Genomic DNA, 18,855 nt, shown 5'->3' with positions numbered 1-18,855 from the left:
CCGTTTTTTATCGTTCCTTTCTGTTCCTTTTTAAACCTGTGATAAACAGTTTTTTACATTTATCTCATTAAATGACTTCACCAATCAGTGCGAATAGAGCAGGCAAGATAGTTGCTTTATATGCATGATGGACAGACAAGTGTAGCCTATGACAGAAATGTTGCTGGTAGGGAGAGTGCGAGAGAGGGTTGAGGAGCAGACTTGAAGCGCTGGGCATCTTGTTATGAAATGCATGAACTGAATTAGGTCCAGAGAATTATACCTAGAAGGAGCAGCTTCTATGAAGGAACTTTGAATGTCCTTTGAGCTTGCAAGCTAACAAGCTTGTGTGTGCGCAGAGGGCACCAGATTTAAAAACATGTCTTGCCTTTTTGTAGTTAATAAATCCAACGTGAAACGTGATAACTAGGCCTATAGTATCTTTAACTAGCATTGAAAAAGGTTTAGACTCAACTGTTTCTGTCTGCTGACAAACTGATTATTTTGCCTCATATTTGTACAGCAGCACTGCCTGTACTGTTGACCTTTTACACTTTCAATGTTCATGAGATATGATGTCCATAGTACGTTCATTCTCAAGAGAACCAAGTTTTATCTAAACTGTGTGTGTGAGAGAGAGAGAGAGTTTGTCATAATAAACCTGATCTGCTAAATTTTTACCATAACTTCGATATAAAGTAAAGTACAAGACTGGCTTCCTGTTGACAGTCTTGAACTCATACATCCAATACAAACCATAAAAGGAGTGACATCGCCACCTGTGGGTAGAGAATGAGAAAAAGCGTCTGCCACCATTTCTATTTGTGTGTGTGTGGTGTTTCTGAGTGCATAAATGCTTAAGTTGTGTATGTGCGTGTGTTCGTTTGTCCATGTGCCAGATTTGGATGGGGGTCCCCCCACCTCGCAGTAAAGTTCATTTCCTGCAATTTTACAGATTTTGTCATAGGGCATAGAGAAAATGTTGCAGTTTTTAAGCAAGTTTACTGCAATTCAACACATTTTGCCATGGAGCAGAGAGAAAACATGTGTAGTTTTACAGAAAGTTTGCTGCAGTTCTACTCATTTTAACATGGGTTGTAGAGACATTTTTACTGTTTTACTGCATGCAAAAAATATATTTCTGTGTTTTATGTAAATTTCCATATTGAGGTTAGAATATTACTGTGAAATCCCTACTCAGACCACTCTCAGACAGTCTTATCAAAATTCTTGCTTGAGAAATTGCTCATTGCTAAGAAGCTATTTTTATTTCTTTATGTCAATTTTTATTGAAAACAATCAGAGTAAGGTACTTACAGTTGAAGTAGGAAGTTTACATACACCTTGGCCAAATACATTTAAAGTCTGTTTTTCACAATTCCTGACATTTAATCCTAGTAAAAAATTCCCTGTTTTAGGTCAGTTAGGATCACCACTTTATTTTAAGAAAGTGAAATGTCAGAATAATAGTAGAGGTCAGGGCTTTGTGATAGCCACTCCAATACCTTGACTCTGTTGTCCTTAAGCCATTTTGCCACAACTTTGGAAGTATGCTTGGGGTCATTGTCCATTGGGAAGACCCATTTGCAACCAAGCTTTAACTTCCTGATTGATGTCTTGAGATGTTGCTTCAATATATCCACATAATTTTCCTCCCTCATGATGCCATGTATTTTGTGAAGTGCACCAGTCCCTCCTGCAGCTCCACAACATGATGCTGCCACCCCCGTGCTTCACGGTTGTGATGATGTTCTTCGGCTTGCAAGCCTCCCTCTTTTTCCTCCAAACATAACAATGGACATTATGGCCAAACAGTTCTATTGTTGTTTCATCAGACCAGAGGACATTTCTCCAAAAAGTACGATCTTTGTCCCCATGTGCAGTTGTAAACCGTAGTCTGGCTTTTTTATGGTGGTTTTGGAGCAGTGGCTTCTTCCATGCTGAGCAGCCTTTCAGGTTATGCCGATATAGAACTCATTTTACTGTGGATATAGATACTTTTGTACCTGTTTCCTCCAGCATCTTCACAAGGTCCTTTGCTGTTGTTCTGGGATTGATTTGCACTTTTCGCACCAAAGTACGTTCATCTCTGGGAGACAGAACGCGTCTCCTTCCTGAGCGGTATGACGGCTGCGTGGCCCCATGGTGTTTATACTTGCGTACTATTGTTTGTACAGATGAACGTGATACCTTCAGGCGTTTGGAAATTGCTCCAAAGGATGAACCAGACTTGTGGAGGACTGCAATATTTTTTCTGAGGTCTTGGCTGATTTCTTTGGATTTAACCATGATGTCAAGCAAAGAAACACTGATTTGAAGGTAGGCCTTGAAATACATCCACAGGTACACCTCCAATTGACTCAAATGACGTCAATTAGCCTATCAGAAGCTTCTAAAGCCATGACATAATTTTCTGGAATTTTCCAAGTTGTTTAAAGGCACAGTCAACTTAGTGTATGTAAACTTCTGACCCACTGGAATAAACAATTGTTGGAAAAATGACTTGTGTCATGCACAAAGTAGATGTCCTACCTGACTTGCCCAAACTATAGTTTGTTAACAAGAAATTTGTGGAGTGGTTGAAAAACGAGTTTTAATGACTCCGACTTCAACTGTAATTGTTACCCAGAAATGATACCGAGATAAAAAGAGCTGCATTGGACCTCTAAAGCAAGTTTTCTGCAATTCTACTAATTATGCCACGGGGCAAATTTCTTTAAAAAAAAGTTTTCCAGCTAATTTACAGCAATTGCCTATTTTGCCTTGGGGTGGAGAGAAATGTTTGCAGTTTGAAAGCTAATTTCCTGCAATTCTACACATGTTGTAATTACTTATGCCATGTTAATATGATATCTGAGTGAGAATGACTAACAAAATCAATCGCGGCCCTGGAGTTCAAATGGGATAAAGTCTCCTCTCTCCTGTGTGACACGGAAAACAATAAGTGGTCGAGTGATCGAGGAGAGTGTCAATTCATTAGTAGGCGAACAAAGGAGTTTGCGCCCATCATCAATTACCTACTTTGACAGAGGATGCACAAGATTATCCTGGCAGCGGTAAGCATGGAAGGGTTTTAATATCTTCCACAACCGCTTTGAATCAGCTGTTGGTTTCTCAAAGGAGAAAGCATGCACACATTTAAAAACAATACACTATTTATCCTTTCATCTATAAAATGTCTTGCACAAGTATTATTATTATTTTTTTAATCACTTTACACATTTCTTTTTGGATCCACCCCCGTAAATGTAATACGCCTGAGTGGAAAAGGAGTCTCATTTCATATGAGTTAATTTTCCTCATTTCCTCTCCTCATCTCCACTCCTGGATTATCTTTGACCTTTTTCAAAAGCAGGCGAGGAGAGGACGTAGGGGAGAGGCGATAGGAGTCGAGCAAATTCAACTGAGATTCTCCCCATGACCTCCCCATTACTCCATTATGTTACCTGCTTGGAGTTGGATGGAGGGAGAGAAGACTATTTGTTTATGAGATGTACTACTGAAAAAGGCATGAAAAAAGCAAAGCATAATTCCATGAAATGAATTCAATATTGAACTTTAACAGCCTGTTATATTCAATGAAGTGACCTTTAATATAGACCATATGGAGAATGTTCCTCTGTGCACCCTCTGTGACTTCTAGGAAGATTTGAATCGACTTAACCGCAAAATGTCTCCAAGATTTCTCATCATTGTGAAGCCCTAGTTATACTGTTAGTTTGTCAAAATAATTTCAGAAGATGATTATTTATTTCATGTGATTAGTGATTCATTTACGTCTGTCCCTCATTTTAAGGTCAACCCTGTTACGTGAACTGAACTCTTAGTATGGTGAAACTATTCCTTTCAACAACAACAACAAAAAAAGTCAAATCACAGTGTGGAAGCAGGTGAGCTGGTGGTACATTGGGCTGGATGTGTCAATGTATAGTTCATACATGCATAATCTATGAGCAGAATTACTGTTTTACCTCAATTAGCCACGTAATCCCTAGTTTGAAAGCCACTGTTTTCTGCTAGCTCTGCTGTGGCATTTTCCCTACATTTCCCCCCACGTGGGCCAGCCCCCTAGCAATTCGAGTTCCAGCCAATGACATCCAGCTCCCCACCAACTAGCAAGAAAACACAACGCAGAGTGAGAGAGAGCAATGACATGGTGCATATATCTGCACATATATGACTTGCTCTCTCATAATCAGTCACATTGACCCCAAAACACATGTAGATTTGTATACACAGCTGGAAAAAGGATATTCTTAGCTTCAAAACAATGTATAATGTATAACTTGTATATGAACTGTTCATATTGAGCGCAGCATAGCTAGTTTCGACGGAGGTCTGTTACCCTTATGAGCTGTTCAGAGAAAATCACCCCAGAAGTTTGTTGTTGGTTTTTAGCATGGCGCCAATTGCATTCTGCACATCTCACTGTATAAGACAGTGTATAAGACTTGTTATTTGGCATCACTTGTAGCTGACTTGCTACTCATTTAACAGTTGACAAGATAATGTGCTAGCTAGCTGCTGTTTGTGCTTGTGCTAGCCAGCTAAACAGCTAGTTAGCTAGCTTGTCAGTTGACTTTAACTCCAATTACCATTTTACTCTTGTCAGTGTCATTTTTAATCAACTCTCTTGCCATTTTACACTTTCCTGTGTTGTTTTAAATAAACAATCAACTACAGCAGAGTACATTTCTCTTTCAGTTGACCTCCTTTGAGTTATAAGGGTGTAAAACCTTAATTGAATATTTCTTAATGTGTCACATCGTGGTTTACAATGTGAAATCAATTCTCTGTTGGAAGCCTATTTGCAGGAAGATATACAACACTTTTACATCACTCACATCTTGCATTAAGAATACTTGTCAGTGTAGGGAAGAAAATACAGTACATGAAGACTACCTACACCATGTAAACTGGAACAACTATCTCACTGACAGTTGATATAAATCCAACCACTTACAGATTGGATTAGTTTCTAAACAAATACACCTTCCCTTTTGCCCTCAGAACAGCCTCAATTCGTCGGGGCATGGACTCTACAAGGTGTCGAGAGTGATCCACAGGGATGCTGGCCCATGTTGACTCCAATGCTTCACACAGTTTTGTCAAGTTGGCTGGATGTCCTTTGGGGTGGTGGACCTTTTTTGATACACACAGGAAACTGTTTGGCGTGAAAAACCCAGCAGAATTGCAGTTTTTGACACAAACCAGTGTGCCTGGCCTGGCACCTACTATCATACCCTGTTCAAAGGCAGGTAGCCTAGCGGTTAAGAGCATTGGGTTAGTAACCGTGAAAGGTTGCTGGTTTGAATCCCCGAGCTGCCTAGGTAAAGAAAATATGTTGATATTCCCTTGAGCAAGGCACTTAACCCTAATTGCTCTGAATAAGAGCGTCTGCTAAAATGCACTTAAATATTTTGTGTTGCCCATTCACCCTCTGAATGGCACACACTCACAATCCATTTCTCAAGGCTTAAAAATCCTTCTTTAACCTGTCTCCTCCCCATCTACACTGATTGAAGTGGATTTAACAAGTGACATCAATAAGGGAACATAGCTTTCACCTGGATTCACTTGGTCAGTCTGTGTCATGGAAAGAGCATAATGTTTTATAGACTCAGTGTATACACATACACATATTCCTCTTCTGTAACGGTCACTGAATGCTGTCTTGTCTCATTTAGCATTCAGCAGGATATACTGTAATCCCTGGATAAATAAGTGTTGTGTTGGGATGTGTGTTGTGTTGGGATTAACTATGTTTAATTGATTATGTGATTAAATTAATCATGTAACAATTAACTCAGTAACTTGGGGCACCACGGGAAAACTTATTTAACAAGTAACTCTCTCCCGAATTAAACTCTTATAAAATGTACAGTATCTTTACCTCATATCAGTCTCATTCTGAACGTCGTAATATTCTATAAATCTGCACGAACCGTAGTCTACATGATGACAGCGATACACAAATTAGCTTAATTATTTATTTACTAACTAACTATATAATCACACAGAATTACATAAACACAGACACAGGATAGATTATACGTTTATTTGTTTGAAACCTATCACTAGATGGTTTCATTTCAGAGAGACAAACAATCACATTTAGTTGCAAAACGAGATACCTCTGCCTCACTCAGAGAAAAAAGTAGCAATGCAAGGTTTTCACAGTCAAATTTTAACAAAATAACTGTACAAATTCTACAATTGTGACATTGATATTTAAAAATATACATTGTATAATAAAACATTTATCAATTCAGTAAAATGAGATGTGGGCTCTGGTCAAATGTAGCGCGTTGTATAGGGAATATGGTGCCATTTGGGATGAGGCCTAACTCTAACCTAACACTATAGCATGACGCTAGATTAATGACGTGTTGAATTTATATTTTAAATATACAAGATACGAACATTCCATTTTTAGCTAAGCAATGGATATAGCATTTTCGAACCAAACCAATTGTAACATCTCAAATCTATGAATTAAACATCTGAGGACAGTAATATTTTACACACACATTTCTTTTACCAGGGAAGTTGACTGAGAACACATTCTCATTTACAGCAACTACCTGGGGAATAGTTACAAGGGAGAGGAGGAATGAAAGAGCCAATTGGAAGCTGGGGATGATTTGGTGACCGTGATGGTATGAGAGCCAGATTGGGAATTTAGGATACCCGTTTAATGTCCCAGCCAAAAGACAGCACCCTACACAGGGCAATGTCCCCAATCACTGCACTGGGGCATTGGGATATTTTTTTCAGACCAGAGGAAATAGTGCCCCCTACTGGCACTCCAACACCACTTCCAGCAGCATCTGGTCTCCCATCTAGGGACCAACCAGAACCAACCCTGCTTAGCTTCAAATGAAATCCAGCAGTGGGATGCAGGGTGTTATGCTGCTGGCACACAAATAGGGCTCCTAAGGCACTGCATGTCAGTGCAAGAGGCGTCCCTACAGACCCTGGTTCGATTCCAGGCTGTATCACAACCAGCCTTGATTGGGAGTCCCATAGGGCGGTGCACAATTGGCCCAGCGTCGTCCGGGTTTGGCAGGGGTAGGCTGTCATTGTAAATAAGAAGTTGTTCTTAACTAACTTGCCTAGTTAAATAAAGGTAAAATAAAAAAGGTACCATAAGCATTGGATTAGAAAGCATTCATTTCACCCTCACCTCTGTTGTACAGTATTCCTAAAATTATACTTTGTTCGGGGGATTTACATGTTGCATTGCACATTCAGCACTCAACACAAATACAGAAGTTAGTGACTATGAATTTCATAGAATGAAATATAAAAAAGAAAACTGTGTTACTGTCTGACACGGTCTTGTCTCCTGCATACAGTACTGTACCCCTGTTTTGTTTCACCTAATGACATTGGGATTTGCAAGAAGTCACATGATTTTCCTGTGGATATAGGTTAGGCAATATATCCACAGGAAAGTAAAATTAAATCAAATGTTCAAAGCACTGGTAATGCATTAAGATTTCTATCACCTGAAGCATGCACAGAGCAATGTAAACAACACGTGCACAAGCTAGGCAAGTATGCATGCACCTCGTGCATGTATTTTTTATATTGTATGCATGCTTCAGGTGATAGAAATCTGAATGCATTACCAGTGCTTTGAAAAGTTGATGTAATTATACTTTCCTGTGGATATATTGTCTCACATCCCTACCGCCAAAGGACCAACTGCACAGACAACCAGTAAGGTAAGATAAAATATAATTTTATTCAACATTCTGGCTTGTAGAGGTTGTGAGGAAACTTTCCTGATTCAAATGCAAATTTCTGCCCGATGTAGAATTAAATGTAATTCAACGTTGAGTTTCCAGGCAGTACATGACCCTAAGCATGATGGGATGTTTCTTGCTTAATTAACTCAGGAACCACACCTGTGTGGTAGCACCTGCTTTCATTATACTTTGTATCTCTCATTAACTCAACTGTTTCCTTTATGTTGGCAGTTACCTGCTCATCCAATACAAACCATAAAAGGAGAGACATCGCCACCTGTGGGTAGAGAAGGAGAAAAGCGTCTTTCACCATGAGTTTTGAACCATCCTACTTTTCCAGGTAAATTAAAAGAGATAAACCATTTCTGTTTGTTTACGTTTGAGTTTGTGTGTGTGTGTGTGTGTGTGTGTGTGTGTGTGTGTGTGTGTGTGTGTGTGTGTGTGTGTGTGTGTGTGTGTGTGTGTGTGTGTGTGTGTGTGTGTGTGTGTGTGTGTGTGTGTGTTGCTATACTGTATACTGTGTGTGAAAATATAAATAACTGCCATGGTGGTGTAGGCAGTGTAATCTGTACCCAGCAGGCTGGATCCCCACTGTGTGAGAGTCAGTGTATTGTTCCTGCAGCACGTCAGATAACAACTCATTAACATACAGAATAATTTGGCTGCAAGAGACACTCTGCCATCCATCTGCACTGAGATGATAAATACACACACACATGCGTGCACGCACACATGCACACACACACTTACCCTGTCTTTTTGTCACTCTTTCTCTCTCTCTCTCTCTCTCTCTCTCTCGCTCTCTCTCTCTCAAACACTATTTTTAGATGGACAGTATGACTATAGTCTCCAGTTTACAGGTAAATGTATGTTTGCAGTCCAGACACAGAGCTAGTTATGGAGGTCACAGTCCAGTCACAGAGCTAGTTATGGAGGTCACAGTCCAGTCACAGAGCTAGTTATGGAGGTCACAGTCCAGTCACAGAGATAGTTATGGAGGTCACCTTCCAGTCACAGAGATAGTTATGGAGGTCACAGTCCAGTCACCGAGATAGTTATGGAGGTCACAGTCCAGTCACAGAGATAGTTATGGAGGTCACAGTCCAGTCACAGAGATAGTTATGGAGTTCACAGTCCAGTCACAGAGATAGTTAGGGAGGTCACAGTCCAGTCACAGAGATAGTTATGGAGTTCACAGTCCAGTCACAGAGATAGTTAGGGAGTTCACAGTCCAGTCACAGAGATAGTTATGGAGGTCACAGTCCAGTCACAGAGATAGTTATGGAGTTCACAGTCCAGTCACAGAGATAGTTAGGGAGGTCACAGTCCAGTCACAGAGATAGTTAGGGAGGTCACAGTCCAGTCACAGAGATAGTTAGGAAGGTCACAGTCCAGTCATAGCCGACTGTGGAATACTGGAGAGGTCCTAAAACACCTGGGTGTCTCCGCGTTCCTAGAAACACTGTACTTTGTTTTTGTGATGTGTGCAAGTAGAGCTGATATCACAATAATTCATACAAAAACAGAAACATATTTTTACTGCAATATTATCATTAAGTAAAATGGTTGATACAGCGATTATGCATTATATGTAGCGTTTATGCATTATTACTTTGTCTGTGGTTTACTTTTTGAATAACTCTCCATGTTGGTTGTGATTGTTTGGTAATGCTGCAGACAGTCTGCGAGTGTGGAGAATCTAAAAACTGTGAACCACTTTCACAATGGCAGGATATCCTGAAGGTCACTGAGCCATGCTGACCTTTGCAGGAAGTTGTCACTTGCTTAGAGGAAGTGAGGATTCCAGACTCGAGTGGGAGTGTTTTGCATGCCTTGTGGTAGGTTATGGATTTACTTCACATTGCTTGGCAGTAGGATGTGTTACAGGGAGAGATTGGTCCATTTGAGATGAATTCAGCTTTAAAATGTAAGAACAAGTTGTTTTCAAATATTCCTAACACATTAGTTCCATAGTCTTAATTATATATGGGTAATGATTCCTGAGAAATAAGTAAATAAAGAAAAATGCATAACAAAAATGTACAAATCTGTGTTATAAATATGATTGAAAAAATTGTCTGGTTTAGAACACACAATTGTCATGGTTTACAACACACATAAGGAGTATTTTGTGTGGCAGTATTTTGCGTTTTTGTGTGTTCATTTTATTCAGCATTTTATATAAAAGTCATTGCATATAGTCATAGATATATTTATCATACAACAAACATGCTTTTTTACTTAAAACTACAATGTCCCTTTGCTTTACTGTAGTTCATAAAATAGTAACCAAAGGTACCAAGACGGGCTACTAAATGTCTGCTGAAAAAGCAGCAATCAAATAACCAAACAGCAGGGATGTACATCTCACTGTTTACTGACATAAAACTGCTGATGTCGTTGCTGATCCCAACAGAGAAAAGGAAGGTGATATACTAAGTGTACCATACCAAATCACAACTGCATTACAATGAAAAAAACATTGAAATAGAAATGTATAATATACAAAATGATTGGGTGAGTCATCATATGATTTCATTGGACATCAGTTACGGAAATACTATTTGTACCTCTTGACAGGAAAATGTATTATCCTCTGGTAGATGTAGTTGCTAGTTACCTTGCTGCACATAAGTCCATCATCTACATGCTATGGCAGTGTGTCTCAGAAATCAGATTGTACTTGATATGTGTGTGTGTGTGTGTGTGTGTGTGTGTGTGTGTGTGTGTGTGTGTGTGTGTGTTTGTGTGTGCGCACACGGTTCACGGTCAGTTGCCATGTTACTCTGGGGTGTTTTACTTAATGCTAATCAGTTATATGTGACAAAAAATATAAATAAGGTACCACATTTATATAATTATATGTGTTTGTCATACATTTTCTAGAGAACATGTTGTTTGTCCACTGTTGAATGAATGTAATAAGGAGCACTGAGCAGAATCTAAAAAAAAAAAAAAAAAAATGAAAACCCTGTCTAAAATATATCAAACTGCCGAATCACATCACTTGACATGAACCACTGTAAAAATATTTTGGTATATGTGCATGTTTGATAATGTGTTGTGAGTGCTAAAACCTTAAGATAACACATTTTTCAAGCAAATAATTGTATTTAATGCTTGTTTAAGTGTGTATTTTATTGTGAGGATTTGACATCAATCCATTGCTATCAGTGAAACAGCTATGCTGTTGCTGTGTTGTTGTCGTAAACTTGACTATTCAGAAGAGTTAGAATGCCCTCATTGACAACTGGTGAAGTTGGATCTTAACCCAAGGTGAGAACATGACAGCATTCCCATTGCCATTTCCTGGTGTAACCTCCATTGCGTCACCTCATGGTACCATGGCATGAGTGACTTCTATGATGATGACATAGGATGTATACTACTCATGACATGATAGTGTAACAGAAGCACACTGTATTTGAACATTCACAACTCAGGAAATATGAGGTGTCCCTCAACCCAGGTCATAGACAGCATTAAAAGCATGCAGAATTTACAAGTCTGTCGTTTTGTCAACCAATTGAACAAATAAGGACCATGCCAAGCAAGCTGCCATTGGCTTCAGTATGAGCTGATTAGAATCCTGACGAAGTGATATTCTGTCATCAGCATGCTTCCAGAACCTAAAGCACCGCTCTTTAGATGAATCCCTTGTCATCCATATTTAAGTCATCCATCTTTCAGGGAAATAAGTCAATCCATGTGTTTTCCTGCGGTCCACCATCAACTCCCTCATCGTCAACTCTATCACCATCATCGTTATGACTGTCACCACCATTATCATCACCGTCATCGCTGGCTGCCGCTGTCTTGTGGACGCACGTTGCGTCGCAGTTCCCTACCGCGCGGGGCAGGCACAGTCCTCTGGGCTGTGGGTGAGTCCCGGTCCTCGGTGAAGCTCTCTGGGCTGCCGTCCCCATCTGGCAGACTCCCGCAGCTGGACCCGGGCGACAACGTGCCCTGGAGGAGCAGGTCATCCTCCGTGGCCAGTCCCACCACGTCCTGACGGGGCCCCTGGGGTCGACCCTCACAGCCCCCCACCAGAAGCCCTGTCTCGTCGCCCACGGCCACTGTGCCCCCTCCGTCCTGGTCATCCAGCAGGTTGGACAGGAAGCTGATGTACTTCATGGCCAGACGCAGTATCTCATTCTTGCTCAGCTTCTTGTCCGGTGGGTGGGTGGGGATGAGCTTCCGGAGCTCTGAGAATGCTCCGTTGACGTTCTGCTGCCGCCAGCGCTCCCGGCTGTTGGTGAAGATCCGTCGTACAATCTTTGGCTGGCCAGCTGGCGGAGGAGAGGAGGAGGAGAGGATGGGGGAGGAGGAGAAGGGGAGGAGAAGGTGATCAGGAGTAACGGGGAGAGATACGGGATGTAGGAAGGTAGATGCACAAATAAAAGTAAGACTCAGTCAGTCCAAATGTTTTATTTTGTCAATTTCATTGTTAAAGTCAGGCTTGCTCATTCTCTTAACTCCTTTACAGAATTGAAGTGGACACTTCAGATGTAAGCCTTCCTCCTCACAAGGTAAATTAAAAACGATAAGTGATGAGAATGTGTTAAAGGTGGTAAAGTAGTGGAGTGTGACACAAAATGAGAATAGAGGCATGAAAGAAGCCAGCGTAGTGATAAGAGACTGCCTTGTGCATTTATGAAGACAGCTATGGTGTTGTGGTTAAAGAGCTGATTATGTATCATAAAGCAACCAGAAGTAGGGGTCTTTAAACACTAGCACAAGATATTACGCAGTGAGCTGTCATACTTATTTAGACAATTGCACTTTTACAATCTGAATACATGTATTTGTCAAAGCTCTGCCATATGTATAGAGGTTTCAGACTTTGGCACACCAACTACAGTGTTGGATTGGCGAGCACAATGTTGCTGGGGTTGGACTCTATTCTTGGCTTTGCTACATTGATGTCAGAAGTGGGATAGGAGATTCAGTAGGGTTCAGTAGGGTCACTACGCCACAGTGTATGGGAAAGTATTTAAGCATCCGGTGATAGGTGATACGAGTCCATAAATGTATGTCACAGGAGGTTTCTGAGGGGAGAACGGCTCCTAATAATGGAACGGAGCAAATGGAATGGCATCAAACACCTGGAAACCATGTATTTGATGTATTTGATACCATTCCACTGATACCGCTCCAGTCATTACCACGAGCCAGTTCTCCCCAATTAAGGTGCCACCAACCTCCTGTGATGTATAGTGCCAGTCAAAAGTTTGGACACACCTACTAATTTTTCTATATTTGTACTATTTTCTGCATTGTAGAATAATAGTGAAGACATCAAAACTATTAAATAACACATATGGAATCATGTAGTAACCAAAAGTGGTAAACAAATCTAAATATCATTTATATTTGAGATTCTTCAAAGTAGCCAACCTTTGCCTTGATGACAGATTTGCACATTCTTGTCATTCTCTCAACCAGCTTCATGAGGTAGTCACCTGGAATGCATTTCAATTAACAGGTGTGCCTTGTTAAAAGGTCATTTGTGGAATTTCTTTCCTTCTTAATGCATTTGAGACAATCAGTTGTGTTGTGACAAGGTAGGGGTGGTATACAGAAGATAGCCCTATTTGGTAAAAGACCAAGTCCATATTATGGCAAGAACAGCTCAAATAAGCAAAGAGAAATGACAGTCCATCATTACTTTAAAACATGAAGGTCAGTCAATCTGGAAAATGTCAAGAACTTTGAACGTTTCTTCAAGTGCAGTCGCAAAAACCATCAAGCGCTATGATGAAACTGGCTCTCATAAGGAACTTCACAGGAAAAGAAGACCCAGAGTTACCTCATCTGCAGAGGATAAGTTCATTAGAGTTACCAGCCTCACAGCCCGAATTGCAGCCCAAATAAATGCTTCACAGAATTCAAGTAACAGACACATCTTAACATCATCTTGTTAGGAGAGACTACGCGAATCAGGCCTTCATGGTTGAATTGCTGCAAAAAAAACACTACTAAAGGACACCAATAAGAAGAAGGGACTTGCTTGGGCCAAGAAACACGAGCAATGGACATTAGACCGGTGAAAATCTGTCCTTTGGTCTGATGAGTCCAAATTTGAGATTTTTGGTTCCAACCGCTGTGTTTTTGTGAGACGCAGAGTGGGTGAATGGATGATCCCCGCATGTGTGGCTCCTACCGTGAAGCATGGAGGAGTGGTGCTTTTCTGGTGACACTGTCAGTGATTTATTTAGAATTCAAGGCACACTTAACCAGCTTGGCTACCCCAGCATTCTGCAGCGATACGTCATCCCATCTGGTTTGCGCTTAGTGGGACTATCATTTGTTTTTCAACAGGACAATGACCCAACACACTTTGAGATGGTTTGGGATGAGTTGGACTGCAGAGTGAAGAAAAAGCAGCCAACAAGTGCTCAGCAAATGTGGCAACTCCTTCAAGACTGTTGGAAAAGCATTATAGATGAAGCTGGTTGAGAGAATGCCAAGAGTGTGCAAAGCTGTCATCAAGGCAAAGGGAGCTACTTTGAATAATCTCAAATATAAAATATATTTTGATTTGTTTAACACTTTTTTGGTTACTACATGATTCCATATGTGTTATTTCATAGTTTGATGTCTTCACTATTATTCTACATTGTAGAAAATAGTAAAAAAATAAAGAAAAACCCTTAAATTAGTAGGTGTGTCCAAACTTTTGACTGAGACTGTATGTTACCCATTATCATATACACTACATATTCAAAAGTATGTAGACACCCCTTCAAATTAGTGGATTCGGCTATTTCAGCCACGCCCATTGCTGATAGGTGTGTAAAATCGAGCACACAACCATGCAATCTCCATACACAAACATTCGTAGTAGAATGGCCTTACTGAAGAGCTCAGTGACTTTCAAGGTGGCACCGTCATAGGATGCCACCTTTCCAACAAGTCAGTTTGTAAAATTTCTGCCCTGCTAGAGCTTCCCTGGCCAACTGTAAGTGCTGTTATTGCGAAGTGGAAACGTCTAGGACAAACAACGGCTCAGCCGCGAAGTGGTAGACCACACAAGCTCACAAAATGGGGCTGCTGAGGTCTGAGGCGCATTGCGAGTAAAAATCGTCTGTCCTCGGTTGCAACACTCACTCCCGAGTTCCAAACGGCCTCTGGAAGCAATGTCAGCACAAGAACTGTTCATCGGGAGCTTCATGAAATGGGTTTCCATGGCCGAACAGCCGCACACAAGCCCAAGCCTAAGTGTTAATTTAGGTTTGGACTGAAAACCCACAGGACGGTAGATCTCCAGGAACAGGGTTGGACTGAAAACCTACAGGACAGTAGATCTCCAAGAAGAGGGTTGGGTAGCCCTGCACTAGTGGAAAGCCTTCCCAGAAGAGTGGAGGCTGTTATAGCAGCAAAGGGGGGACCAACTCCATATTAATGCCAATGATTTTGGAATGAGATGTTCGACGAGGTGTCTACATTCTTTTGGTCATGTAGTGTATTTTCCAAAGTTGTTTTTTATATATTGGTACATGAAGCCGATTAACAATATCTGCCGCTCTGCCAGAAACTGTGGGATGCATTTGAGAAATAGAATATCCCATTGGTGCATGCCATTCTCTTGGAACACACCCAGCCTCCCTTAATCCTCCAGTTTACTATGCAGCAAAGCCTTGGCATGACAGCACCTAACTCCCTCCACCCTCCCTTTATGCTACAACTGCATTTGACTGTGAGTGGGGGATAGAGAAAATGAGATGCAGTATATTATGTTTCTAAGAAGCTAAAACCATAGACATCAGATGTATATTTGACTATTTCAGAAGATTAGGTTTAGTTAGGAGTTCTCTATAAGTTGGTGGTCAGTAGACTATTTTATTAAATACCTACCCATGTTACAGCCATGCCAGGGGATAAATGGAATGGGATGACGTTGGGATGAGGAGAAGGTTGAGGAGAAGACTGTAAGCAGCAGGAGGACACAACAGAGGTGCGTCTTACCATACTTAGAAAGATCTAAAATGCGCCTACCCTCGTCGAGCTCAACCTCGTAAGGCGCTGGGCGGTGCTTTACCCTGTTGCTGGGGTACATGCAGTATTGTTCCGACTCTCCTCCAAGACTAGTGACAGAGAAAATATATGAGGCACAGGTGACCACACACACACTATTTACACACAGGCACATATAGACTATAACAGCTCACCAATATCAGGTATGAAGCAATACCTAAATATTTCATGAAATGGATTGCCTAATTATAGCCTCTATAATATATGCCATTTAGCAGAGGATTTTAGAAAAACGACTTCAAGTCATACATGCATACATTTTCAGGATGGGTGGTCCCGGAAATCAAACCCACTATTCTGCCATAGCAAGCACCAGGCTCTACCAACTGAGCTACAGAGGACCACAGATGGTCTCGGTGTCCCTACTCACAACCAAAACACATAAGCTATGTGTGAGTATAGGCAGTAGACTAACCTGAAATCCTCCACATTCAAATGAATCAAGGAAAAGACTGCATTAATCAACACAGGTAGCCTAGAGGTCAAGGCACTGACAGATACCCTTGTGAAGGTAGATTAAGCCAATTGCCTAGATAACAAGCAACTACATGAACTTTTGTCTGTTTCTAATTTCGATTTCGATTTTTAGGTAGGCTATAAACACGTTTTGGTGTATGCCTATCGGTAGGCCTAATACTGTAGGCTACATATAATTATTATACCTTAAAAATAAATGACGCCGAATAACTTATAGGCTTATAGACTATATTCTTTAGGGTGAAATAAACCTATCAGGAAAACATAACATTTGTTTCAAATGCATAAAGGCTAGGCTATTTGATGTTTTATTATATTTTACCTGTTGATTGCGGAGAGAGGTTGCGCCAGGTTGTAGAGCATCGCTCGCGCTGGGAGAGGGAACGCGTTTGGGCTCAGCTGAACCATTCGGGCGTCGTTCAGCGCGTCTCGGTGCGGCAACGGCACGGGTGGTCTGCGAAGCTCCGTGATCGGTACCGTGGGACTGTCCGTTCTCTGCTGTCCCGCCTTTATATCGTCTCTCCTCGAGAGCTCGATTACTGGTACTTCCCTTTTCAGGTCAAGAGCGTCGTAAGCTGTTTCCTTGGCAACGCCGTTGAGGATGATGGTCCGGTTGCGCGGGTCCCGCAGAGGCGCGTCATCTGTTTTAACCCCCTCCCCTGTGAAGTTATCCTCCTTCGAGTCCTCCGGGTCTTTGCATCCATTCCCCCTGATGGTGGAATCCTGCTTCAGTGGGCTGCACGATTTGGCACCGGGACTTCCAGGACAAAGCTCCGGTTTAATTTTTTCCATAATTTCATCACGTTGTAGTTATGTCCTGCCTTTCCATAAATCAGCTGTCGAAAACACCACACTATGGGGCAGAAAAATGTTTCGTAAATAGATGCATGCGATAGCCTAAAATAAGACTGATCTATAAAAAAACGTGTTTGATTCTTCAAGTCAGATTCAGATTCTAGACTTTCCCCCATAATTTCATCACTCCATGATTCCATCATTATATGGCTGTTATTATGCTGTGAAGGGTCGTGTGTATAAAGCCCCACATTTTGAAGAGAGAATGTGTTGATTTCGTATAGCCTAGAAATTAGCAAGAAAATAACCCCTAAATTGCAGGCATCTGCACATCAAATTGTTACGTGTTTTTGATTCAAAACGGGTGGTGCATGTCCTCATCAATGTCCCAAATAGTCATCACCAACACGTTTCCATGTCATTTTGTAGGTTATGGTCGAGTTACTTATTTTCCACATTTTGGATTTGCCCCTAAATAAGTCCTAGAAGGCTCATCGAAGGGTTTTCTATTATGAAAAAATAACCTAGTTCTACTTCTTGAAATTCTCCGAATACCTATGGACGTCTTTGAGTGCACCACATTGAATATGTTTGAAAGAAGAAGAAATACATTCAATGCGAATAACGAATAAGCCTACAAAGAATATGAACAGCACAAGGTGCCTACATTATGAGAGGTCAGTCTAAAACAGTATTGAATGAACTGCTTTTGATGGTCAATCGTCCGTGTTGTTCTTCGAAGTCCTTTCCCCTCAAACACCTGGGCTTTGACTCGTACATTATTCACATCTCAACAACAACCTGACCAAGGCCTCTGGAGCAAGCGTTCAATGTGGCATTTGAAATGGCAATTGGTGTTGATGTTTTAGAACATGACTTTTTTATTCAAATCCTCTAACGTTTTTATTTTGTTGTTGCAAGAAAGGCCACTTGAAAGCCTATTTGCTTTTGAAATGATCTATTATTATAAGCCTATTTAATTTAATGTATTAATTAATATATTATTAACAAGAGAGTAAGTGAATATGATTCTTAAAAATCCCTAATCAAAAGGCCTTTATAACGACTCTATAATGTTTCTCTCTCTCCCATAGTTTAAACAATAGCCTAAGATCCAATACAGACATTTGGAACAAAGGTTGGCATAACAGAGCTTTTGTAAGAATTTTGGATTTATTTTTCGTTCCCTTTCTTGTTCTACTGTATAGGCTTAGATGCTGTAGTATTGAAGTGTGTAGCCTACCATAACTCAAAACAACGAAGAAACCACAAGGCAATCTTTTTCAACTGTAGGCTAATAATACAACCTACCACTGTCAATGAGACAATGACAATAAATATTTATATCCATACAGATTAAAATAGGCCAAAACAATCCGTTTTAACCAATAGCCACATAATTATTTAGGCCTAGGCTAATGAGCCTATAATTGTGGGGAGGGGGGGTTAAATCTGAGAAAAATAAAAGGCCCTATAGCGTTTCTAATGCTTTCCAAAGTGTCCACGGAACGAACAATAACGAAAAAGCACTTCAAACACACTCCTAATTGTAATTCAAAATAATTCGCGTGCAAAGCAGGCATGGAAAATGAAATATAGATGAATTGTATGCGCTTACCGTTCCCGACGTGTTGTTGATGTCAGTGTGAAAGTGGAGCCATTTTGTGAGTGGGTCATCCATGTCTGAGTTTTTTTTTGTGCTGGTGAAGTGCAGTGTGGAACTGGAAGTGAGGTTTGAGTTATTCCTCATTGCGTCCAGGGCGCCCGCTCAGTTTGTGCAGCGGAACACGACCGCAATGTGGCCAGGCGAGAT

The 18,855-nt window shown here is 40.9% G+C and overlaps 1 protein-coding gene across 3 annotated transcripts; it reads right to left on the bottom strand.

Annotated features, from left to right (window-relative positions):
• Positions 1-9,349: 9,349 nt before the first annotated feature.
• LOC120020457 (T-cell acute lymphocytic leukemia protein 1-like) lies at positions 9,350-18,764 on the bottom strand. Of its 3 annotated transcripts, none has more exons than XM_038964137.1 (4): positions 18,661-18,764; positions 16,570-17,100; positions 15,591-15,820; positions 9,350-12,022 (listed from the first exon to the last, which is right to left on the bottom strand). In XM_038964137.1, the coding sequence occupies exons 2-4, from the start codon at positions 17,037-17,039 to the stop codon at positions 11,529-11,531; spliced, it is 1,194 nt and encodes a 397-aa protein (XP_038820065.1). In that variant the 5' UTR covers positions 17,040-17,100; positions 18,661-18,764; the 3' UTR covers positions 9,350-11,528. The 3 variants fall into 3 exon arrangements, with proteins under 3 accessions (XP_038820065.1, XP_038820066.1, XP_038820067.1); XM_038964138.1 differs by having other exon boundaries at positions 9,351-12,022; positions 15,702-15,820; XM_038964139.1 differs by having other exon boundaries at positions 9,351-12,022; positions 15,732-15,820.
• Between the last annotated feature and the right edge of the window lie 91 nt (positions 18,765-18,855).

Source organism: Salvelinus namaycush, chromosome 25 (assembly GCF_016432855.1).
Source record: "Salvelinus namaycush isolate Seneca chromosome 25, SaNama_1.0, whole genome shotgun sequence".
NCBI classification, from domain to species: domain Eukaryota; kingdom Metazoa; phylum Chordata; class Actinopteri; order Salmoniformes; family Salmonidae; genus Salvelinus; species Salvelinus namaycush.
The sequence above is the reverse complement of the archived record's forward strand: the minus strand, read 5'-3'. Positions and strand labels throughout refer to the sequence as shown.

Excerpts from the sequence above, each read along its gene's own strand:
- LOC120020457 (XM_038964137.1), bottom strand. The coding sequence starts at position 17,039 with ATGGAAAAAATTAAACCGGAGCTTTGTCCTGGAAGTCCCGGTGCCAAA. Across the intron at positions 15,821-16,569 it reads CCTCTCTCCGCAATCAACAG|TCTTGGAGGAGAGTCGGAAC; the intron begins GTAAAATATAAT and ends CTCTGTCACTAG. Across the intron at positions 12,023-15,590 it reads CTGGCATGGCTGTAACATGG|CTGGCCAGCCAAAGATTGTA; the intron begins GTAGGTATTTAA and ends CTCCTCCGCCAG.